Here is a 26,253-nt window from a genome sequence, read left to right on the forward strand (position 1 = left end):
GTCCGTATGGACCATATGCTGGCGCTCATGGGCGACGAAACCCCGAACGCTCTATTCCGGGCGTTGTTTCGACGCCAGCTGCCAGCACGAGTCCGCCTCGCTTTGGCTGGTTCCGCGTTAATGGAACCCCATGCGCTCGCTGCTGAGGCCGACAATTACTACGCGGCTTTGGACACGCAGGCGAGTCTGGGCGCGGTTGCCGCTCCCGAGGCTCCCGAAGCTTTCCCCGATGCACCGCACCTCGTGTCCGCCGTCACGCCCCGCCCACCACCACCGCCGCCGCCGCGAAGAAAACCGCGGCCTCCGACGCCGCAGCTGCCCGCCTGGTGTTCCTTCCACACCAAGTTCGGCCACGAGGCTCGGCAGTGTCGCCCGCCGTGCTCATTCGGCAGGTCGGGAAACGGGCGAGCCGGCGCTCAGTGGCAACGGTGAGCGTCGGCAATTCCAACAGCCTGCTGTATATAACTGACACCTTGTCCGGGCGCCGTTACCTGTGCGATACGGGAGCGCAGGTGAGTGTCGTTCCTGCCGGTACGTCCGACAAGCACACCGCGGGCCGAGGTCCTGCGCTGCTTGCGGCCAATGGTACGTCTATACGCACATACGGAAAACGCTGTCTCTCCCTGCGGTTCGGAGGGCAGGTTTTCCGTTGGTCGTTCGTTACGGCCGACGTGCCCATGGCACTGCTCGGCGCGGACTTCTTATGTGCTAATGGATTACTGGTCGATGTAAAGCGCAGAAGGCTTGTCCAGGCTGAGACGTTCAGCTCACTCGCGTGTGCGCTGCCCGGCTCGTTGAGCAGCTCACAGAGCGGCTCATCGAGCGGCTCGCTGAGCGGTTCCGTTCCGGCCAGGTTCATCTGTACGCTTCCGGCAGCGGACGAATTTGCCCGCCTCCTCGCGGGTTTCCCGGCCCTCACGCGGCCGACCTTCTCGGCGGGGACCGTCAAGCACGGGGTGGAACACCACATCCCCACCGCCGGGCCACCGGTCTACGCCCGGGCACGCCGCCTCGAGCCGACGAAGCTCGCCGTAGCTAAAGCGGAGTTCGCTACGCTGGAGCGGCTCGGCATCGTGCGGCGCTCCGAGAGCGCGTGGGCGTCCCAGCTCCACATCGTGCCCAAGCCCGGCGGGGGATGGCGACCGTGCAGGGACTACCGGCGCCTCAACGACGCCACCACCCCCGACCGCTACCCCGTCCCCCACATTCAGGACCTTTCCGCCCGCTTGGCGAATATGTCCTTCTTTTCAAAGGTGGACCTCGTGCGCGGCTACCATCAGGTCCCTGTCAGGCCGGAGGACATCCCGAAGACAGCTGTCATCACGCCATTCGGCCTTTTCGAATTTCTTCGGATGCCCTTCGGTTTGAAAAATGCGGCTCAGGCGTTCCAGAACCTCATGGACAGCGTCTTGCGCGGCTTGGATTTTTTGTACGTCTACCTGGACGACATCCTCGTCGCCAGCGCGTCCCGCGGAGAGCACCTTCGTCACCTCCACACGCTCTTCGAACATCTGGGCCAGCACGGCCTGATCGTGAACCCCGCCAAGTGCCGGTTCGGTGTTGCTGAAATCGACTTTTTGGGGCACCGCGTCACCAGGCATGGGGCCGTCCCCCTACCGGCCAAGGTGGAGGCGGTGAAGGGGTTTCCGTGCCCCCGCACGATCAAGGGGCTCCAGGAGTTCCTGGGCATGGTAAACTTTTACCATCGGTTCCTGCCCCGCATCGCCCAGCTCCTGCGCCCCTTACACGAGGCCCTTCGAGGGAAGCCGGGCAAAGGTGACGTTACCTGGACCGAGCAGATGGACGCGGCGTTCTCGGGCACGAAGCTCGCCTTGGCCAACGCCACCATGCTCGCGCACCCGGCGCTCGATGCACCGATCGCCCTCACCTCTGACGCCTCGGACTACGCGGTGGGCGCGGTGTACGAGTAATGGGTGCATGGAGCTTGGCAACCACTGGCGTTCTTCAGCCGGCAGCTTCGCCCGCCCGAACGCCGTTACAGCACCTTCGACCGCGAGTTGCTTGGGCTTCACCTGGCGGTCAGGCACTTCCGCCATCTGCTCGAGGGCCGTGCGTTCACGGCCTTCGTCGACCACAAGCCGCTGGTTTTCGCGATGGGCAAGGTCGCCGAGCCGTGGTCGGCCCGGCAACAGCGTCACCTCGCGGCCGTGTCCGAGCACACGACGGACATCCGGCACGTCACGGGAAAGGACAACCCGGTGGCCGATTGCCTTTCCCGGGACGTCGCCCACGCAGTCCACCTTGGCATCGACTATGCCCGGATGACGGCGGACCAGGCCGCCGACCCCCGGGTCCAGGCCCTGCGGACCGCCGTCACGGGCCTCCGCGTCACCGAGGTGCCCTTCGACGGCGCGGGCACGGCCCTCGTTTGCGACGTCTCCCTCGGGCGGCCTCGCCCCATCGTGCCCGCAGGCTGGCAGCGCCAGGTTTTTGACGCCATCCACGGCCTGTCCCACCCGGGCACGAGGGCCTCCCAGCGGTTGGTCGCCAACAGGTTTGTCTGGCATGGCCTCCGGAAGGCCGTCCGCGGCTGGGCCAGGACGTGCCTCGCGTGCCAGCGCGCAAAGGTGCACCGACACACCCAGGCCCCCTTGGCCCCGTTTACGGTGCCGGAACGTCGGTTCGACCACGTTCACGTGGACCTGGTGGGACCTCTGCCCCCCTCGCGGGGTTTCACCCATGTCCTCACCATGGTGGACCGCACCACCGGTGGCCAGAGGCCGTGCCTTTGGCGGTGACGACGGCGGCAGACGTCGCGCAGGCGTTCATCGCCACCTGGGTCGCCCGGTTCGGCGCCCCCTCGGACATCTCGTCCGACCGCGGCCCCCAGTTCACCTCGGAGCTCTGGGCCGCGGTCGCACGGGGGCTCGGGGGCTCGGGGTCCAGCTGCACCGAACCACGGCCTACCACCCCCAGGCCAACGGCCTGTGCGAGCGATTCCACCGCTCGTTGAAGGCCGCGCTCCGGGCCACCCCCCGCGACGGCGGCTGGGTCGACAGGCTCCCCTGGGTCCTGCTGGGCCTCCGGACGGCGCCCAAGGAGGACCTGCGCGCATCCGCGGCGGAGATGGTCTTCGGACAACCGCTGCGGGTGCCGGGCGAGTTCCTCCCCGACCCCACGGCACCTTGGCCCGCGGCACAGGAGCATTCTGCGCTGCAGGAGACCGCCTGGAGGTTCGCCCCAGTGCCGACGGCGCACCACCGGCACCCTCCTTCACACGTCGCCCCGGAGCTTCGCACCGCGGAGTACGTCTTCGTCCGGCACGACGCCCACCGGACACCACTGCGGCCCCCATACGACGGGCCTTTCCGCGTGCTGGAGACCGGGGTGAAACATTTCACCCTGGACATCAGCGGCACTCCTGACCGGGTCTCCATAGACCGCCTCAAGCCGGCCCACCTCGACGTGGACCACCCACCGCCGGTGGCTCGGCCCCTACGTCGGGGCCGCCCCCCTGCGGGTGGGCCCCCGGCACCGCCCAGCCCCGCAGGCACGCCGCCCCCCGGTCCGGCACCCATCCCGGGTACAGCCGGGGGCATCCCACCTGGCATCCCTGCACCCCGGACGCCGCCGGTCGCCAGAGGGCGCTTCGGCCAGGTCATCCGTTTGCCCTGCAAACTGGCCCTCCAGGTGCGCGGGAATTCTGGGGGGGCGCGTGTGGCGGACACGAAAGCCCACTGGCGTGGTGACATCATTCCGCGCACCAAGTGGGCGGCGGCCACGCCCGAGGGGTAGGCGTGGCCTCAGGATATACACCGGGCACACAGCCTGGAGCGCGCAGCCCGGAGCGTGCCAGTGCTACAGTGACCTCTTTGGAATAAATAAAATAAAATAAAAAACCACCTTTAGAGGCCATTTTTCCCCGCAAAGCGGGGGTTGGCCTTTTTCGAGAACCGTGGTTGTTGTTGTTTTTCGGTCCCCTTTTTGAAGCAATGTTTTACGGCCGGATGCCCTTCCTGACGCCAACCCTTTTTGCCGCCTTTAACGACAAACAGGGAATTACCAGTGAACTGGTACTCAATTAGCCGACCTCGGAAGGATGACAGGCTGAGTCAACCCCCCTGGCGTTAATTCAGCAATCGACCGGGATTCGAACCCAGGATCCTAGGATCCTAAGCCGGCACCCTAGCCACTAGCCCAGCAGTCAGGAACCTATGGCTCGCGAGCCATATATGGCTCTTCCGGTGACGGCATGTGGCTCCCAGACAATTTTGAGTTGAAAAAAAAAAAAATTATAAATAAAAAAAATCAGTTTGGAACTGATTTTAAAATACTTGTGATATTTCTTAATAATACTGTGTCATTTTAAAGCAAACAGAAATTAGTTTTGAAGATAAATTTCACGGGTCACGGGTCACCCGTGGGTCGGGTCGGGAACCAATGGCTCGCGAGCATGTCCGTGTCATTGTAAAGGTGAAGAAATCAATTTTATCAGATAGCCAACTTGTTTATCCGCTTCAACCCTTGTAACGGAAAAGATGGCGAAAAGAAAAAAAGACGATGATTACCGTGCATTCCAGGCTGCGTGGACAGAGGAATTTGCATTTGGTGAGAGAGCAGGATCTGCGGTATGTCTAATATGCAATGATAAAATTGCATCGATGAAACGGTCAAATATAAAGCGGCACTTCGATACGCACCATGCTTCATTTGCATCGAAATATCCAGCGGGGGACAGCAGGAAAAGGGCATGCGAGGAGCTACAGCGGAGAGTGCAGGCGAGTCAGCAGCAACTACGTGTGTGGACCAAGCAAGGTGACGGGAATTCCGCTAGCTTTGCGGGTGCTTTGGCAATAGTAAGGAATGGAAAGCCATTCACAGATGGCGAGTATGCCAAAACATTCATGCTTGATGTGGCCAATGAACTGTTTGATGACTTCCCAAATAAAGACAAGATAATCAAACGAATAAAAGACATGCCCCTGTCAGCAAGAACTGTGCACGATCGTAGCATCATGATGGCAAATCAAGTCGAGGAAACACAAATTAAGGACATAAACGCCGGGACATACTTTTCTCTCGCGTTAGATGAGTCAACAGACGTTAGCCATCTATCTCAGTGCAGTATAATTGCCAGGTATGCTGCAGGTGACACACTGCGTGAGGAAAGCTTGGCTGTTTTGCCAATGAAAGGGACAACAAGAGGAGAGGATTTATTCACGTCTTTCATGGAGTTTGCTAAAGAAAAAAAACTACCGATGGATAAACTTATTTCTGTCTGTACTGATGGTGCACCCTGTATGTTGGGGAAGAACAAAGGATTTGTAGCGCTTCTCCGTGAACATGAAAAGAGCCATCCTAAGTTTTCGTTGCATCCTGCACCAGGAGGCGCTTTGTGCTCAGACGTGTGGCCAGGAGCTTGGTGAGGTGATGTCGCTGGTCATTCGAGTGGTCAACTTTATTGTTGCCCGAGCTTTAAATGATCGCCAGTTTAAAGCTCTGTTAGAAGAAGTTGGGAATCATTATCCCGGTCTGCTTTTACACAGCAACGTGCGTTGGTTGTCAAGGGGGAAGGTGCTCAGCCGTTTTGCAGCTTGCCTGAGTGAAATCCGGACTTTTCTTGAAATGAAAGGCGTCAAGCATCCTGAGCTAGACAACACTGACTGGCTCCTGCAGTTTCACTATCTCGTGGACATAACTGGCCATCTGAACCAGCTCAATGTGAAAATGCAAGGTATTGGAAATACAATCTCATCCCTTCAACAAGCAGTGTTTGCATTTGAAAGCAAGCTGGAAGTCTTTCTCAGGGACATTGAAACAGGTCGTCTTCTGCACTTTGAAAGACTGCAACAATTTAGAGATGCATGCTTAGCAAGTGACTCCACTCAACATCTGGATCTCCAGCAGCTAGCTGGCTTTACGTCCAATCTCCTGCAGTCATTCAAAGCACGTTTTGGAGAATTTCGTGCGCGCACTGGTCTTTTCAAGTTCATCACTCATCCACATGTGTGCAGTGGACAAAATCGACCTGACATGCATCCCCGGGGTCTCTATCGGAGACTTTGAGCTGGAAGTTGCTGACCTGAAGGCATCAGACATGTGGATGAGTAAGTTCAAGTCACTTAATGGAGAGTTGGAAAGTCTTGCGCGACAGCGAGCAGAGCTGGCGAGGGAACACAAGTGGACAGAAATGAAAAATCTTCAACCTGAAGACCAGCTGATTCTTAAAACTTGGAACGAGCTTCCTGTGACATACCACACAATGCAGCGTGTGAGTATTGCCGTATTGACCATGTTTGGCTCTACATATGCATGTGAGCAGTCATTCTCGCATATGAGGAACATTAAGACCAACCTACGCTCGCGTTTAACTGATGGAAGCCTCAACGCCTGCAAGAAGCTCAACCTCACCACGTATGAACCAGACTACAAGGCCATCAGCAAAACCATGCAGCACCAGAAGTCGCATTAAAAGTAAGACATATTTAATTTATTATACGTTAAAAATACTATATGGCTCTCAATGAAATATATTTAGAAATATTTGGCTTTTATGGCTCTCCCAGTCAAAAAGGTTCCTGACCCCTGCACTAGCCCAACACCAGGGATCTGGTATAGGGAAAGAACTATAAACTTACTGCGTTGTCCGCTTCCTCCTTGGTAGCAAGTCACGCACGTAGCACCGCGTGCTTCACCATCGTGTTTCAAATCGCGATTAGTGACATCGACTGTACGCTTTTCTTTCGGAAAAAAAATGGAATGATTTTGTACGGTACCTCTTCTTCAGCTTAGAACTTCAGGATAGACGCATTGCTGATAAAAGTTCCTTTTCTCTCCTTGAAGTTCTTGACAAACATTTTGATATTGTCACTGCTGCCAACGTGACGCCATGGCATTATTCATTACATTCATTCATTCATTCATTTAATGATCATTAAACATTATTCTGACGCTCATTAAACGTTCATTAAACGATTACGAAAATAAAAACGGAAAACATTACGAAATTACGTTCACACCGTCACATCAAACACTACCTTGAACACAAACATCGTCACAATGAAAACATCGTCACAAACGTTACGTTACGCAATTCAAACCGTGAACACATCAAATATTGGAGAGCCCATTGCGCAAACGATTTGTTTTCTCTGGTACGTGTTACTGGGCGGGTACCGTTTCAGATAAACCGGTAAAATGCCTCCCAAACGGAAAGCCTCATTAACGAAAACGTCCAAGGAAGCTGTTGCAAGAAAGAAGGCAAGGCTAGACGAGGAGTCGAGGACTAACGGAAGCAGGAACAAGGAAGCAGGAACAAGGATGTGACACAGTTGCACACCAGTCTCGGAGGCAGTCCGAGGAATACAGATCTGGTGAACAAGGACGTGACACAGCTGCACACCAGCACAGTGATGTGGCTTTTATTGAAATTCTAAAGATACTGTTTCGATTTTGATGATTTGCGTGTGATATTTAACGGATGTTTATATAAATCGTTTAAAATAAAAAAAAAGCCTTCAATTTCTGATTTTTGCCTTTTCATTTGGGCCTCCCAATTGAAGCCCTGCCCGAAGGGCGGGTACTGTTGCTTGTAATTATAATGAGGTGTCAGGGGCGACCTTTTGACCTTTTTATATTTAGCGGGGCATCCCCGGGGATGGAGGCAGAAGTTTTCCGTGACAATTTTTTTTTCAGCAGTTTTTTTATCCAGCCCAGCGGCCCATTTTGTACCCGGCGGACTGTTAGGACTGAACTACAGTGAATTCTGTTATCACAGTTATCCGGGATAAGATACATCAGTGGATTTCTGAAAAAGTAACAGACATGTTTGCTGTGGAAATTGATACCACTCAAGACATCTCAACACAAGACCAGTGCTTTGTTGTTCCTAGATATGTTGATAGCACTGGCACTATCCAAGAAAGATTAGTGAGTGTGGTGAAATGTGAGGAATCTACTGGCGAAGCTTTTGTGCAACTTGTTTCTGAAGTCTTGTTAGGACTGAATCTTGACCTCAAGAACTGTGTTGGAAACTCAACTGATGGTGCAGCAAACATGCAGGGGTGCTACAAAGGCTTCAGTACTCTGCTATGAAAGGAAGCTCCAATGCAGATCCATGTTTGGTGCGACGCACATGTGTTAAATCTCGTTGTGATCGAAGCTACAAGTGTTGTGGTGACTAGCGCATCACTGTTCTCACTACTGAATGACATTGCAGTATTCTTTCGGGAATCTTATCAGCGAATGAACATCTGGAGTCGACACTCCACTACTGTGAAACGAATGGGAACTATCGGAGAAACTAGATGGTGGTCAAAGGATGCCGCCTTGAAGAAGGTTTTTGGTTCATTCAACAACCCAACTGGAGCACTTTTCATGGAAGTTATCACCACTCTTAATGCCATACTAGTTGTTGACCAGATCCAAGCAGCTGTTAAGGCCAAGGTGAAGGGATACATTGACAGTCTCCTGAAGTTTGAAACAATTCTGACTGCACAAGTATATCTGCAAGTATTCTCCCGCACTACAGCGCTCTCCAAGTATCTACAAACTGTGCAATTGGATCTGCTGACTGTGCACCGGATGGTGGATGAATTGCTAGAGAATATGCAGATGCTACGGGATGACTTCCAAGCTTGTCATGATGCAGCTGCAATGGTTCTTCAATGGGCTAATGACCAGCTGGATGAAATGGATGTAAATCATGTTATGGAAGAGTTCCTTCCTATAAAATGGCAAAGACGGCACAAACGCATTGAGGCGAACTGTCCATAGATGAGGCCACATCAGCTTCTGGACCCAGTAAAGAAGTATCGCATTGAAGTGTACAACCGAATAGTGGACACTATTGTGAGCAGCATTGAGCAGCGGTTTGACAGATCAGCAACATCAACATTGTATGCCGATTTCTCACTTCTTCACCCAAGGAACTTTGATCAAGTGCCATCGGGAGCTATGGAAGAGCTGCATAAACATTTGCTGAGATTTGATGATGGTGTCACTGCGGAACAACTACGAAAAGAACTTCGAAGCCTTGGAGAACAATGGTCAACACTGAAACAATCAGTAGCAGATGCTTATACAGTGCAGGACAGTGAGTCTGAACAGGACAGGAAGACTCCGTCAAGTACATGCAAGTCATGTAAAGCCTGTCCTCTCTGCTGCTACAAGGTGCTCCTCAAGTTGAACCTCTTCACTGATGCCTACAAGAGCATTGGGCTTGCCTACAAGCTGCTGCTAACGCTGCCTGTGTCACAAGTGGCATGTGAACGGTCTTTCTCTGCTTTGAAGAAAATCAAAAGCCGTCTGCGAAGTACAATGACACAAGAACATCTTGAGGCGTTCATGTTGATATCTGTGGAAAAAGGGATCCTGGCCAAACTTGAAACTAAGGATATCATTGATGGTGTGGCTGCCAGAAGCAGCGAACTGCGCAGGCACCTACTCTCTTAGACATGACATGTGCTTGTGTTACTGAAAATAAATGTAATTTTAGTGGATTTTATTTAGTTGTTTTTATTTTTCAAGCATTTTGTCTATTTTCTCAGATAAGCAACATATTAATGAATAATGGGCCGACCTAGGTGAAGGATGCCCGGGCCAGTTTTAAGACCCAGTCCGCTACTGCCCACAAGGATTAATAACACGATCCTTCCTTCCGCTAACGTGGAGTTCCTCCAAGGTGTTTTTTGTGGTGTTTTTCCAAAGCCGCTTCTCATTACAAAAGTAACTAGATGGTATTCATACAATACTTACCCTGCGCAGTCAACTTGTTGGGAGCCAACCCTTGTTTTTTCACATTTTTTTTTCTTTGATCCAATATGGCTGACAGACCACGTGAGCGATGACATCATAAATTTATATTCTCCAATATCATTGTTGCAAAGATCATGCCCAATACATTTCAAACTGATCAGACTAAGCGTTGTCCCTGTCGAATTATGACGTCATAATTATGGCACAAATGACGTCATCGTTAACAACACCTATTCCCCATATGAAGTTATTTACAATGAGCCATGTTTCAATTTTTTCCATACAGCGGTTTTGGAGATATAGAGGTGCAACATTTTTTGGTTTTTCCAAGATGGTGCCTGCACCACATGACCTATGGCGTCATGATTACCCTTAAAATATTATAAAGGAGGAGGCGCTCCTATGGTGAAAATTTCGTGTCCATCAGACCAACAGCTGCTGAAATTTTTAAAATAATGATCGGATGGATAAGTGTTGTATTTGTCAAATTATGACGTCATAACGAAAGCACCGATGACATCATTAACATATCTTATTCCCCATGGGGAGTAGTTGACAATGAGCCAGGTCTCAATTTTTTCCATGGAGTGGTTTTAGAGATATAGAGGTGCGAAGTTTTTCCAAGATGGCGCCTGTTCCATGTGACCTATAACGCCATAATAATCATTAAAATATTCTACAGGAGTTGGCCCTCTTATGGTGAAAATTTCATGTCAATCGGACCAACTGTTCCCGAGAAAATGAATTTTTAAAATGCAGACACGGCACACGGAACACGGCACACGTACGGCACACATACTCAACTGAATGCTTAACCCCGCTTTTCGCTTCGCGAGCGCATGGTAATAAGACGTATGATAATGACATAATATTTGTGATATCTTTTCCATGACCTGATCTATCATGTTACAATTTCATGCATGTACTGATCTAACATGTTATAAAGCCAAGCATGTTCTGATCTAACATGTTATAAAGTCATGCACAGTCTGATCTTTTCAATGATTTGATCCAACATGTTATAATGTCATGCATTTTCTAATCCTTTCAATGACCTGATCTAACATGTTATAATGTCATGCATTTTTTGATCCTTTCAATGACCTGATCTAACATGTTATAATGTCATGCATTTTTTGATCCTTTCAATGACCTGATCTAACATGTTATAATGTCATGCATTTTTTGATCCTTTCAATGACCTGATCAAACATGTTATAATGTCATGCATGTTCTGACATTTTCAATGACAATGCCATGCATGTTTTGATCCTTTCAATGACATGATCCATCATGTTATAATATCTTGCATGTTCTGATCCTTTCAATGACCTGATCTAGCATGTTTTATATCATGCATGTTTTGATCCTTTCAATGACCTGATCGAACATAAGTAATAGTAATAATAATTGTCAATAATAATAATAAGGATAATAACATGACTCCCCTTGCCGCTCCCCGAGTGAGCAGGTGTACTAGTTCATCAAATTCACTTTCTAACGAGTCTGAAGTAAGGTGACACTTTATAACGAAACGGCCATTATTACTTTCATGTTGAGACAATCGTTCCGGTGACGTCACGCAGATGATGCAATGACTATGGAGGTTTTCTGGAATTTTTAGCGGCGGTACCATCCAGGTTGGGTTTTTAACTTTAAAACCTCAAATAATTATTGGAATTAAAAACCACGTTCAGTTCTTTGTTTAGTATGGTACTTACAAATCAATATTATCACGTTAAAAAATGTTTAATTTCTGATTCTGTAGACCTTTAAACTTTAATTGTAGACAAGACCAAATACCATACCACCAGATCTTTCCAGGCTTACCAACATCGTAGGCCTGGGAGAGGGTGTCACGCTCATAGATAAGCCTGTGGGATGGTATTGCACCACAACCATCCATGGAGTCATCCATGTCATCTCCATCTTCTATATGCACATCCCTTACTCCACTTGAGACACCTCCACATCCCTTTACGCAAAGGTTGTGATCACCGTTGGACAGCAGTTGCAAGCAACGAACCATTCCTGTATTTCCCATACCACGCCACAGGAAGGTCCTCCATAAACAGTTTTACACACCCAAAGGTAGGTGCCGACCGAAGTAACAGTGAAGTGCATCTAATGCCAATTCGTAATGCAGCAAAACACATCTCAAATCAACTTCACCTTCGCTAACTGGAAAAATTACCTTTTGCTGTCTTGGTACGCTTGATCTCTGGTCGAATTTGCGACCCGGGCACGGTGACCATCGCTGCCTTGCCGGAATCCACCACTTGCTGATACAACCTCTTGAACATCTTAACCGGAATGTCCTGGAGAGATGTCAATGAATGTCTGCCACAACGCTTTTCCCATTACCACTCGTGGTTTTATCGACGTCACAATAACATAATAAGTTCAGATTGTGAAAGAACAAGATTAAATCTGCCCGCAATCTGCCCCCTGGGTTATAGCTCCAACCAGCATCGAGTGATATGACTATGCAATTCCCTCAGTTTCCACACGTACCCCAATTTCATTTCGAAGGGAGACGAGTGAACAGAGACCGTTCGGCCGCTTGTTCAGGACCTCAAAAAGGCACTTCTGTAATTGGTCATATTTCCTGACCCTGCAATCAAAGCAAGCAATAGTAGGGTCAAAATATGAAATAAATGGGCTAACCCCAAAAAAAAATTGCAAGAAAACGTTTTATGGTGTTTTCCTGTAGTATTTGGTCCAGAGAACAACATATCAAAAGTAGGCCGAAATTGGCTCATCGGAAAGGGTCCAAATTTGACGTCAAAGAAGATGGCCGCCATCAGACCAAAATGTTCAATATATACGCATATCTTTTGAAACAAGCAGTTCTAAACCACTTTAAAAGTAAAGATTAACCATAAAACCTATTACCTTGGACGTCTTGCAGTTGACAAGCGTCCCAATGACGTCATGACGTAATTCATTGCGTCATGACGTCGTACCTTTCCATAATTTCAAGTTTTTGTGGCTAATTTTAGATGAAGAAGATTTTAGATGGTATTACTGACATTTTAGCCATTAAATGTTATAAAGGGAACCCCAGTCATGCCAAAGAACAAAAGGTAGGTGAGTGCATTAACATAGTTTTCCCTGGTTAGGCAGCCAACCCACAAGTGTAGTGCTGCCATGTACAAACATCTCTTCTTCAGAGTATTAAGACAAAAGATTCCAATCAGATTCAGATTTTTCCAAATTTTACCGAATCAAAGTGTTTTATTGCAATACAGAAAATGACAAAATGTGTCGAAACTAATAAAGATTACACAGGTAAAATAAAACAAACTTTTTAAAGGCAACTTTTTTTTCTATCAGACCATCCGACAGTTTAACTTAGTTAACACTGGTGGCCATGCATGCCATGTGCTTTCTTGAGACATGTGTATACATGTATAACTGTGTGAAAAAGAGGCCTTTGCCAGGTGAAGGATGACTAATACCCAGTAACAACTACAGTTAAAATGACTTTATATACATGTGTTGTTATTGATTGTACAGTACACATATAGAGAATCCCAGTCAAAACAAGGCTTATTCTCTGTTTCAGGTCCTGAAAATGAATGTAAATCAAGAAACCTGTGTCTTGTGCAATGGGGAGATAGCAGCAGGAAGTGAGGACAGCGTTGTAATTACTAAAAAAGGAGCTACCAGAATCAGCAATGCAAGTGCCGAGAGAGGTGACATCATCAACGTAGCTGATGGAACGAAGGTACACAAGACCTGTCGCTTCAATTACACAAACAAAAAAGACATTGAGAGATATAAGAAAGCTAAATTAGATTCCGCTCCAGCTGTAAAAAGAAGTGCACGTGTGTCTACAGGCCCTTTTGAAAGCAAAACGGACTGCTTATTCTGTGGGAGCAAAGTTGTGATTAACAAGACCAGTGCTGATTACGATGATTATAGCTTTGTTAGAACAGGCACCTTTGTGGACAACATACTTTTGAATTGTAAATCACGAAATGATGATTGGGCATAATTTACAGTCCGGGGGCGTGTTGAATACTTTGGTGGAGACCTTCAGGTAGCAGACTGTGTGTACCATCATTCTTGTGACGTACATTTTCGCACATTACGTGATATTCCCACGCAGCATAGATTAGGATCAGGCAGCAGCAAGAAGAGGAAAGTTGGGCAGCCAACCAACAATGATCAGGACCAAGCTTTTTTAAGGGTGTGTACCTATTTTGAGGACAACGATGAAGAACAACTGACTATTACAGACCTTTCCAATAAGATGAAAGGATATTTACGTGATAATGATTCTAGTGCATATGGCAATCAGTATCTTAAGTCCAAATTACTAACACACTATGGAGATTCTATATTTGTGGCTGAGGGTGAGGGGCTACATGATATCGTGACTTTTCGAAAAAAGACAAGCAAAATTCTACGGGACTACTTTAAGATGCCAAACAAGGATGGCGAGGAAGCCCAGAAAAAAGCAATAATAGAAACTGCAGCGAAGCTCATCAAAAGCGATATCAAGACCATCATTACACCTATTAGGAGTGAGTATCCCAAAGCCACAGATCTGAAACTTGAGTCAGCTCTTGAGTATGTTCCCCGTAGCTTGCATTGCATGCTTTTTGAAAAGCTTTTTGTAAAGCAGTAATGGTATCCCAACTGGAATGACATTCTGGGTACCAACTAATCGAGAAAAAGAGGATACATTGACCAAACTCTATGTCGTTTTGCATATATGAAACTGCATGCTAATAAAGAGAGTGGCTGAGGCATCAACATCTTGACGTCATCGGTGATTTCATGATGCCATACCATACAGATGTAAAGGACAAAAACTATTTCAAATACTCCTGTGAATCTGTTTTCATAAATTTGGAATTTTTCATCCGATTACACATAATTACGTCATGACATGACGTCATGACTCAACGAATGACATCATGGCGTCATTGGGACACTCCTGTCAACTGCAAGACATCCAAGGTAATACGTTTTATGGTTAATTTTTACTTTTTTAAGTGATTTAGAACTGCTCGTTTCAAAAGATATGCGTATATATTAGACATTTTGGTCCGATGGTGACCATCTTCTTTGACGTCAAATTTGGACCCTTTCTGATGAGCCAATTTCGGACTACTTTTGATATGTTGTTCTCTGGACCAAATACAGGAAAACACCATTAAACGTTTTCTTGAAATTTTTGTGGGGTTAGTCAGCATAGTGATCCTACTACAACGCAAGACAATTTTGGCTGCATCAAAAATGACGAGCAGGAGCCCGTAGTAAAAATACCACGGTATCAATAAATAAAAGGAACGCTTTTATTATTGTGCTGATTGAAAGACCTAAAAAATGTGAGTTTTAATCTATAACGATTCTGCATCTTGGACGATCTCGCGAGATCTTGTGGGAGAGGTCACGATTTTTCGAAGCTGTCCCGATCTTCACGCACGCTCGAAGTTAAGTAATTGTTCACAATTGTATTTTTGTCAAAACTGTATTTATCTTACGTGTATGTACCTAAAGTGCGTCCCTTGGAAGATTATCGGTGTTAATCTTTCATACCTGTATATAATAGTCGAGTATTTTCTGCCGCAAAAAAATGTTTGCGGCCTAGTTCTTGAAGATTCCTACCTTGAGGTTTTGAGGCTTTTGAGGCTACCATTTTGAGGCTTGTTTTCTCCCAGTGGTCGATTGTGGTCCTTCCACTCTCGTGCTCTCAGACTTTTCCCAGGCTTTTCACCCCACACTTCCTTGTTTAAATTCTTAACTTAAAAAATAAAAAATACATTTCCTTCTTTTCGTTCGTTCGTTCGTTCTGCGACCACGTCTTTCACCCCCCATTTCACCCCCATTTTCACGCCATTCCCCAGATCTGTTTTGCCCTGTTCCTTTTGCTGACAACTTTTCCCCTGTTCACGTGACTCGTGGTTGTCCCTCTGGGCTCCCTCTCCCCATTGGTATTTTTGTGAATATTAGATTGTTCTTCACGGTCCTGTTTAAATATATTTAAACTTTCCCCTTCAGTGTTTTATTCAGTGGTATATTACAACACGTTGTTTTTCTTCCTATTTAAAAGGCTTTTTTCAATTTCCTCAGTTGAGTGCGTGAAGGACAAGGAGTTGCTGGAGGAGCGAAACCTATCAGAGCTAGATGGAACGAAGTGAGCAAGCAAACCGAGCAGAGACAGCAAAAGCAGGTGGAGTACTGACCTCAATTTGTGGAACTGCTTGAGCAGCAACAGAACAGAGTGTTGCTGCTTTCCATTGCGCAAACACATTGTATGTGACTGCATTGTGATAAGGCCATGTTGGTTCAGGAACTTTCGATGGTAGTGCATCTTCCCAGGGTCGATCCTGCAAGATAGATTACAACCTCGTTGCTTTGGCCACATTTAACGACAACAAAAAATTTAAAAGAAAAGGCTTTTCAGTTTCTCAGCAGCAAAATATGAGGGTGGGGAAACATTTTAATATTAAATATTTTTATTTGAGGGCAGGAAGTGGGAGAGGAAACATGAATCAAAACCTTTTATCAACAAGTGCAGTATTTGCATAAAGCAACTTATCATGACTATGAAGTCGCATTTGACAAGAGCGTGTGGACTGGTGAGAAATACTCCCATTGCACACACAATTCTCACCCCTCGGATAACTTTCCGAGAAAGTTAACTCCACTCATGGTGCACCATTATGTTGTGCTGCTCCACATACTCCTTCATGCCATTCATAGAGGAGGATAGGATACCTATGCCTCGGTAGCAGCTGAGCATGGCATGAATAATAGGAAATGCAGCATAATACAACAACAACAACAGGCATTTTAAGGCCATTTACCCTTCTAGAGCGGGGGTTAGCCTTGCAGGCCCCATGACAATCTTCTCCATTTTGCCCTATTTTCTGCATCTCCCCTTGTTAACCCCCTTGCCCGCATTTCTTCTTCCAAAACCTTTAGCCAAGTCTTTCTCGGCCTTCCCCCTCCTCTACTTCCTTCTACATTCATTTCCATCACTCTTCTCAACCAGTCACTTTCATCCTTCCTCAACACGTGACCAAACCATCTCAACCTGTTTCTCTTCACAGCATCCATCACAGGCTCTATGCCCATCATCTTTCGCAATTCATAATTTGTCTTGCTCTCTCTCTCAACGATACTCCACACATCCACCGAACCATTCGCATTTCCACCCTTTCCAGCCTTCGTTGCTGTTTTACGTTCATTACCCATGTCTCGCTCCCATAAATCATAACACTTCTTACACATGCAGCCTACACCTTTCCCTTTAGCTTCAGCTTCAACGACACTCCCCTACTCGTCAGCACGCCACTCAGTTCCCGAAAATTCTTCCATGCACATCTCACTGTAGCAACCGTTGCCGAGTCTGATCCACCTTCTCCATTCAGCATGTCTCCGAGGTAACAAAATGTTTTCACACCTTCCAGCTTCACGCCGTCTCGAAGATCCAACTCAACCTTTAATCTATCTGCAGCTCCCTCTGTGCACACCTTACACTTGAATGTTGCTGCCACACTGGTTAATGACCCTCTCAAACCACTACCTTTTTGATGAACCCACTCAGCGCACATTGTACATTGAATGGAGTTCATTCTGACACCCTTCCTGCACAAAGCACATGGCCACATCCCAGTTCTTTCCACCTCACCACATGCTTTAGCACTTGCCATCACCTTCGTCTTTCCGATATTCACCTTTAGACCTTTTGCCTCCATACATTCCTTCCACTTGTTCATCTTCTCCTTCAGTCCATCCATACTCTCCCCAATCAACACCAGATCATCTGCATACAACAACTCCCAGAGTAAACCGTCCTTTACGTGCCGAGCCAGGAACATCCATCACAGCTAAATATAGTAATGGACTTAATACCGACCCATGATGCACTCCCACCTTCACCTCAAACTCACCACTGTTCCCATCCTTCGTCCTTACAGCTGTGCGTGCTCTCTCGTACCTTGCCACCACTATTCTGATCAACCATTCCTCCACTCCTAACTTCCTCAATGCCCATGTCACTACTTTGCGTGGAACCCTATCGAATGCTTTCTCCAGATCAACAAACCCAAGAAATAACTTCTTCTTCTCCATGTACTTCTCCTGCAACTGCCTTACAATAAAAAGCGCGTCTGTCGTTCCTCTTTCTGGCATAGATCAAAACTGCATTTGGTTGATCTTCACTTTCTTCCTTGTCCTCTTCTCCAACACTCTTTCCAATACCTTCATTCCCTGCTCCAATAACTTTATCGTTCGAAACGAACCACAGTCCAGAGGGTCACCTTTCCCCTTGTATAGAGGGACGAGGGTACTCAGTTCCCAATCCACTGGAATGCGGCCTTCTTTCACCACCAGATTACAGATCTCTGTCATTCTCTTCAAACCCCAACTTCCTGCTGCCTTCAACATATCTCCCACAACTCCCGTCGGCCCTCCCGCTTTTCTACCCTTCATTGCTTTTATCGCTTCCTCAACTTCCTTCTCAGTTATCTTCTCTGCCGGTCCTAAAACTGGGTTACTCTCCATGTTGCCATCCCATTCATTCTCTGCATTCAACATCATTTCCATATATCTCTTCCATCTTCCTTCAGTTCCATCTGGATCCACAACGATTTGTCCCACTACATCCTTCAAGCAACTCACCCCCATCACATCACACCTCTCTTTCGCTATCTGCTTTGCAATCCTGAATACCGCTCACTGACCCTCTTCCGATTCCAAGCGTTCTCCGAACATTTTCCTCGATGCCTCCTGCGCCTTTGCTACCTCTTTCTTTGCAGCCTTCCTGGCTGCCTTATAACTTTCATGTTCTGCCTCTTCTTCCCCCATACCCTTCGCCTTCTGCCACTCCTTGAACTTCTTCCTCTTCTCGTCAATCCTTTTTCCAACTTAATCATCCCACCACCATGCTTCCGAGTGCCTCGGTGGTCCTTTTGTCCATCCACATACGTCACCAACGGCTCCCAACAGACTATCTTTCATTGACATCCAACCACTTTCAAGCTCAACCACATCATCCTCGACCACACTAGGTCTCTCTTTTAATGCCTCCCTCACTGTCACCTCTTTAAACATCCACACATTCATTCTCGGTTGGTACTTCACCCGCCGAGCTCTCCTCGCACCTTTCACCCTTATGTCGCAGACAACCAAGAGGTGCTGTGAAACAGCCTCCTCCCCCGGGATCACCTTTGTGTCCCGGAGATGTCCCCTATCTCGCCTATGCACCATCAGGTAGTCAACGGTTGTCGTCGACCCACCTGACGTGTATGTAACAAGCTTATTATCTGCTTTCTGGAACGGAGTATTACAAATCAACAAACCAGCTCCATCAGCAAACTCCAAAATCCTTTCACCTTCTCCATTCCTCACACTATCCGTAACCCCCATGGACTCCCTCAAAACCGTCCATACTCCTTCCCACATGTCCATTTAGGTCTCCTCCTACCACAACAACTTCCTCATCTTTCACCTTTTCCATCAGCTTCTCTATTGCACACGAGAACTTGTCCTTCTCTTCATCGCTCCAACCAACCTGCGGAGCATATCCCGAGATGACGTTCACTAAGAGCTTTCCAATGATCATTCTCACCATCATAAACCTTTCACTCACTCTAGTCACACTCACCACACTGTCTACAAACTCCTCAGAAAACAGGACACAAACACCATGCACGCCTTCTGGGCACCCTTGCCACACAAACTTGTATTTCTGTCCCTGCCTACCCTTCACCATTCTCACACCACTTCCCTTCCATCTCGTCTCCTGCACACAACATATGTCCACTCTTCTTCTGACCAATACTTCCACCACTTCTCCTGATCTCCCTGTCATTGTCCCTACATTCCATGTCCCAAACCTAGGGAACCGATCTCCACGTGGGGCATGAGACGTTTAGTCGTCATAAATGGAGTGATTTCCACCCTTGCTACGATCGGGTTGCCCACCTTGATTTTTGACGAGGGGGGGGGGGGTGAAGACCCCCACCAAATGCACCATAATAGTATGCACATAACTAGAACGGCACTCGGTAGAGCGCATACCTCCACCAGGCTGAACAGTCTATGTTTTGTATCCCACTGATAGGCCGGATCTAGATTCGGACCTGAACCAAAATCTAATCGGCTTGTTCTTGTCACCTTGACAACTCATCCCCCAAGTTTATTCATAACGAGTCCATAACTTTTTTTTTTAATATCATGTTATGTATCACTTTTCACCCGATCTCTCAATGGTGAAGAATCACTTTTAAAATTATAGTAGCCGGGTCCGAATCCAGATCTTCATCAAAATCGAATCATTTCGTCCTTGTCACATTCACTACGTCTCTGCCAAATTTTGTCTAAATCGGTCCACAAATTTTTGAGATATTTTGCTCACAAACAAACAAGACAGACAGACAGGGGTGAAAACAACCTCAATCCACCTTCGGTGGCGGAGGTAATAAGGGTTTTAGCTCAAAAGCTATGCTTGTTATACTCGGTTTCGGTAAATTCTGGAGTTACAGGGAAGATTGAGACTAGAGCAACAGATGGCACTTACAGAAAACAATACAATAAACTACAGGAGCTGGGCAGTGCCTCGTTATTAAGGGAAAGGCCTGTACTGGTAGTAGACAGTGCAGAGCAAACGCACCTGAAAGCTAAGCCATGGAGGTTACTCTGAAGTTCTCCATTCCATCGGGCTCGGCCTAATCGCTCCAGCAAACAATACGAGTAATCGGGCAGCCGCAGCTCGGGGTCACTCTCCGGCCCAGTCAGCGCTCGTTGGCGGGCGACCTGAGAGGCCACAATTACCAACTTCTCACCCCACCTGCCACAGACAAACACACATCAAGCAACAACTGAAAGGAACTCAATCATCGAACTGATTTCTCTGCCAAGTCCTACTCCAGAAAAGATTCCTAAACTCAAACGAAATGGAGACTTTCTCCTATCTGTGCAATTTAATTGTGCCTGCGTAAAATTACATGACTCTAAGCAGTATCAGACAGAAGTACATACGATAGACAAACAAATTAGCATAAAAATGATCTTACAACTCAATATCATGCAAAAATGCCATTCAAAGCAATGTCAGAGCATGCTATGGCCTCAAGATGTCACTCACACCATGATCATCAACTTCACTTGGCAAATTGAAACACTCATTTAATGCAGGAAAAGGACAAAGGAAAGCAAGATGCCTCGATTTTAAGAATGATTGGTAAAATTGAATGAATGAATGAATGAGAATGCACAAAATAACTAGATGGTATTCATAGAACACTTACCCCATGCAGTCAACTTGGTGCGAGCCAACTCCTCTGTTTGTTTGCTTTTTTTCCTTTGATCCAATATAGTTGTCAGATCACGTGACCGATTACATCATAAATTTACATTCTCCAATACAATTGTTGAATAGGACTAAGCGTTGTACAAACTCATAGGACTAAGCATTGTACTTGTTAAATTATGACTTCATAATGAAGGAACCAATGACATCATCGCTAGCAACACATATTTCCCATGCAGTTCTTTACAATGTGCCACATTTAAATTTTTCCCATGGAGAAGTGTTGGATATCTCGAGGTGCAACGTTGTTTGGTTTTCCAAGATGGCGCCCATACCACTTGACCTATGACGTCATATTAATCACTAAAAAAAATTACACGAATAGACGCCAACTGTGGAGAAACGTTTGTGTCAATCGGACCAACGGATACCGAGAAAACGACTTTTTAAAATGCAAACACGTACGCACGTACACAACAGGTTGCTTACCCCCGCTTCTCGCTTCGTGAGCGCAAGCTAATGATATCAACTGAATGGATGATGAAGAATAAGTGAATATATCATGACATACTGGTTGTTACACCATAATCAATTTATCTAAAAAAAAAAAGTTAAATTAAGAGTTATGTAACTACCCATAACTCATTAGCTCCGCACTGAAAGTGGACAGGAATTACACACAGACACACTTGTTAGGCTTATACATACATATATATATATATATATATATATATATATATATATATATATATATATATATATATATATATATATATATATATATATATATATATATACATATATATATATATATATATATATATATATATGTACACACACACACAAATATACGTAGATTAAAAAACAAAAACCCACCCACGTCTCTCACATGTGGAGAGAGGGAATAACCATTCATCAAAGCTGTAACGACATTTACATCAAAGCTGTAACGCATATATATATAGATATATATTTCTTATAACTGTCTACCAGTCTCTGACATTGACTGGGAGAAATTTTTGCCCACTCCTCCATGCAGAATTCTTTCAGCTGTGCGATGTTTGAGGGGTTTCTTGCATGCACAGCTCGTTTCAAATCCTCCTACAACATCTCGATGGGATTTAGATCCGGGCTTTGACTTGACCATTCCAGAACCCTCCATTGCTTTCTTTTCAGCCATTCCTTAGTGGATTTACTGGTATGTTTAGGGTCATTGTCATGCTGCAAGGTGCACCTTCGGTTGAGCTTCAGCTTTCCAAAAGATGGCCTCACATTATCCTCAAGCACCCTCTGGTACAATGAAGAATTCATGGTGGATTCTATGATGGTGAGCTGCCCAGGCCCTGATGCAGCAAAGCTGCCCCAAACCATAATATTTCCACCACCATGCTTTACAGTTGGTATCAGGTTATTGTGGTCAAATGCTGTCTTTGGTTTGCACCAAACATGTCTTCTGGTACTGTGGCCAAATAGCTCTACCTTTGACTCATCTGTCCAGAGCACATTGTTCCAGAAGTGATGGTCTTTGCCGAGGTGTTCATTGGCAAACTTTAGTCTTGCCCTGATGTTCTTTCTGGACAGCAAAGGTTTCCTCCTGGCACACCTCCCATGTAGATCAAATTTGTGCAGCCTCTTTCTAATGGTAGACTCGTGCACTTTGACATCAACAGTGGCAAGAGCTACCTGTCGGTCCAGTGATGACATTCTGGGGTTCTTCGAGACTTCTTTCAGCATCTTGTGGTCTACTCTCGGGCTGAACTTGCTGGGGCGGCCTGGCCTGAACAAGTTGGCAGTTGTTTGGAATCTTCTAACTTGTAGATGATCTTCTGGACAGTCGAATGATTGATTTCAAATTGTTTGCAGATCTTTTTAAATCCCTTCCCAGACTCGTAGGCATCTATAACCTTCTTTCTGAAGGCCTCAGAGAGCTCTTTTGATATAGGCATGGTGATGCCGCACACTTCAACAACAAAGAGCAAACCAAACTAAATGTCTGAGGTTTAAATAAGACAGATTCCTCCAAGATCCTCTAATCATTTGCACCTGAGCTGGTGCACCTGATTCTAATTTTAGGTATTTGAAGTAGTGATAAATGTAGGGGTGTACTTACTTTTTCCACATGCGAAATTTGCATTTATATTTATTTAAATTATACAATGGACTACAAAATGTAAATGTTTCATGATATTTGTTATATTATATTGTTACGGCCTGAAGCACACCAAGCCAAGCCTTCAATCACACTGTTTATTTATGGATTGTCAGACGAAAAATCTCTTCCTACACATAAAACCAAGAAGGGAGAAGATAGTGAAAAACCAGAGTAGGCCGGTCCAAGAGTCGGTCGGTCCAAGAGTCGGCCGGTCCAGGAGTGGGCGGCTCCAAGAGTGGGCGGGTCCAAGAGCGGGCGGGTCCAAGAGCGGGCGGGTCCAAGAGCGGGCGGGTCCAAGAGCGGGCGGCTCCAAGAGCGGGCGGCTCCAAGAGCGGGCGGCTGCAAGAGCGGGCGGGTCCAAGAGCGGGCGGGTCCAAGAGCGGGCGGGTCCAAGAGCGGGCGGGTCCAAGAGCGGGCGGGTCCAAGAGCGGGCGGGTCCAAGAGCGGGCGGGTCCAAGAGTGGGCGGGTCCAAGAGTAGGCCACCAAGGCAGGGCCCAGCAGTAGGCCCCAGGGAAGCCCCAGCAGTCGGCTCCAGGGCAGCCCCAGCAGTCGGCTCCAGGGCAGGCCCCGCACGAGAGGGTCGGAGTAGGCAAGTCCACGAGTAGGCCCCAAGGCAAGCCCAACAGTAGGCCCCAGGGCAGGCCCAGTGGAAAGCCCCAGTGCAGGCCCAGCACGAGAGGGTAGGAGTAGGCAAGTCCATGAGTAGGCCCCAAGGCAGTAGTGGTATGGCAGCAAGAGTTCGATAAAGTCACCCTTCAGGTGGAGAGATTGCAGCTGGAAAGTGTACGACACCCAAAAAGGCACTCCGCCATGAGCCCTCCTCCAAAATGGCCACTCTCTCCTCTGAATCACATTCCTGGCCCCTCCCCTGTCCCACAGCCAATCATATGCTTTATACACATGGACCAAACCACTTGGTCTAACTCACAGGGGGGTGGGGGGGAAGGAAGAAGAAAAATATCACAGACCGTAACACCTCCTCTCCTTCAAGAAGAAAACTTTACGCCAAGAAAAGTTTTCTTTTACAAAGGCAGGTTAGTCTTAACAAAGCATAAACAGTGCAATAAACAAACAGCCACCTCTCATTGTGACATTTACAGGCATCATAGCCAATATGCAGGGGCATGAAAAATCTCTTGAGCTCGAGATAGAGCATCGGCATTGACATTATCTCGACCCAAAATATGTACCATTTTCAAGAGGTACAGTTGTACTAAAAGCCCCCATCAGTTCCCTCTCAGAGGCTTGGAGAGCAACGCTGTCTAATTCGCTGGAGTCAATATCTTGATGCTTTATATGACCGACCAATTGGCCGGCCGAGGTCAGCCTCACGCTCAAGGTACCCTTTAAGCATATTAACATGGCACACCCGGTGAGGTTTCCGTCTGTCATGGGTCTGCACCACGTAGTTCACCTCACTCAGCTTTTTTTCGACCAAGTAGGGACCGCTAAACTTCGCCAATAGGGGCTCCCCATGCAGAGGTCGTAGAACTAGCACTTTGTCTCCAGGCCTAAAATTATGAGCTGTCGCATTCAGGTCTAAGCGGGCCTTCATTACTCACAGAGATACTTTCACAGGTTCCTTGGCGACATTGCAGGCGGTGGTAAGTCTTTCCCGGAAAGTACATCCGTAGTCCCGAAGGTTAGGGTTCTCAGTCTCTTCGAGGAAACTCTCTTTCACGACTGGGGAAACACAAACCCTATCACCAGCCAAATCATTTCCCAATACGAAACTAATACCCTCTATGGGGAGAGTGGGGACTATTCCTACCATCACGGGTCCTGTGACCAAATCAGACTTCAAGTTCACCCTATATAAGGGGACTGGGACATAACGACCTGCAATGCCCTGGATTAAGGCACTCGCTTTCCCCGAACGACTCAAAGTCAATGGTAAAATATTAGACAACATCAACGACTGGGCGGCCCCAGTATCCCTCAGAATAACTATGGACTTGACTGTCCCGTCCCAAGACACTTGGCCCTTTGACACAAAGGGTTTATAACGGTCCTGCATGGGGCTCGTAAGGTCCGCAGTATCCTCAGCCTTAACTGAAAGGCCACGATCCCTGTGGCTGTCCACTTTGGTTCGAACCAATGGAATAGGTCTAACGGAGTCTCCCTGCTTCTCCCTTTGCAATTTCCAACAATTTGACTTCAGATGTCCCCTCTGTTTACAGTAATAACATGTGGGGGCTGGTCCCTGGCGAGATGCCTGACTCAACCACTCAAACTGTCTACCCATAGACGGCTGCACCAATGGACCCCTAAGGTCTGTCCACTCCCCTTCTGACCGGTCCCCACGAACCCCCTTCTTGTTATCCCAAGTAGTACCGTAATGAGGAAAACCAAGGCCTCTTTTATGGGTAAGTTCATAATCATCTGCACCAACAGCAGCATTTTTCAACTCACCAACCTTATGATCCGTAAGGTGTGTCCGAATGTCCAAGGGGATACTGTTCCTAAACTCTTCCGTCAAGATAACCTCCCTAAGATTACCACACAGTCACGTGAAAAAGTAAGTACACCCCATGTAAATTTTTGACTTTTTCAACATATAGCTATTTGATCTTCATTTCAACAATATTGATAAAGGTGATATAATATAACAAATATCATGAAACATTTACATTTTGTAGTCCATTGTATAATTTAAATAAACATAAATGCAAATTTTGCATGTGGAAAAAGTAAGTAAACCCCTACATTTATCACTGCTTCAAATACCTAAAATTAGAATCAGGTGCACCAGCTCAAGTGCAATTGATTAGAACATCGTTAGAGAGGATCTTGAAAGAACCTGTCTTATTTAAACCTGACATTTAGTTTGGTTTGCTCTTTGTTGTTGAAGTGTGCGGCGTCACCATGCCTAGATCAAAAGAGCTCTCTGAGGCCTCCAGAAAGAAGGTTATAGATGCCTACAAGTCTGGGAAGGGATTCAAAAAGATCTCCAAACAATTTGAAATCGATCATTCGACTGTCCGGAAGATCATCTACAAGTGGAGAAGATTCCAAACAACTGCCAACTTGTTCAGGCCAGGCCGCCCCAGCAAGGTCAGCCCGAGAGCAGACCGCAAGATGCTGAAAGAAGTCTCTAAGAACCCCCAG

At 47.1% G+C, this 26,253-nt stretch overlaps 1 protein-coding gene across 1 annotated transcript in view; it reads right to left on the minus strand.

The window, feature by feature from the left end:
• Positions 1-26,253, minus strand: part of LOC137437231 (general transcription factor 3C polypeptide 1) — a 405,949-nt gene that overhangs the window by 332,868 nt on the left and 46,828 nt on the right. Inside the window, exons 4-8 of the mRNA XM_078766829.1 lie at positions 20,354-20,530; positions 15,918-16,061; positions 12,232-12,331; positions 11,912-12,035; positions 11,548-11,748 (exon numbers count right to left, since the gene is read on the minus strand). Coding sequence (XP_078622955.1) covers positions 11,548-11,748; positions 11,912-12,035; positions 12,232-12,331; positions 15,918-16,061; positions 20,354-20,530 — 746 coding nt within the window. The remainder of the gene's footprint in view (positions 1-11,547; positions 11,749-11,911; positions 12,036-12,231; positions 12,332-15,917; positions 16,062-20,353; positions 20,531-26,253) is intronic.

This window comes from Myxine glutinosa, chromosome 12, assembly GCF_964187855.1.
Source record: "Myxine glutinosa chromosome 12, kmMyxGlut1.1, whole genome shotgun sequence".
In the NCBI taxonomy this organism is placed as follows: domain Eukaryota; kingdom Metazoa; phylum Chordata; class Myxini; order Myxiniformes; family Myxinidae; genus Myxine; species Myxine glutinosa.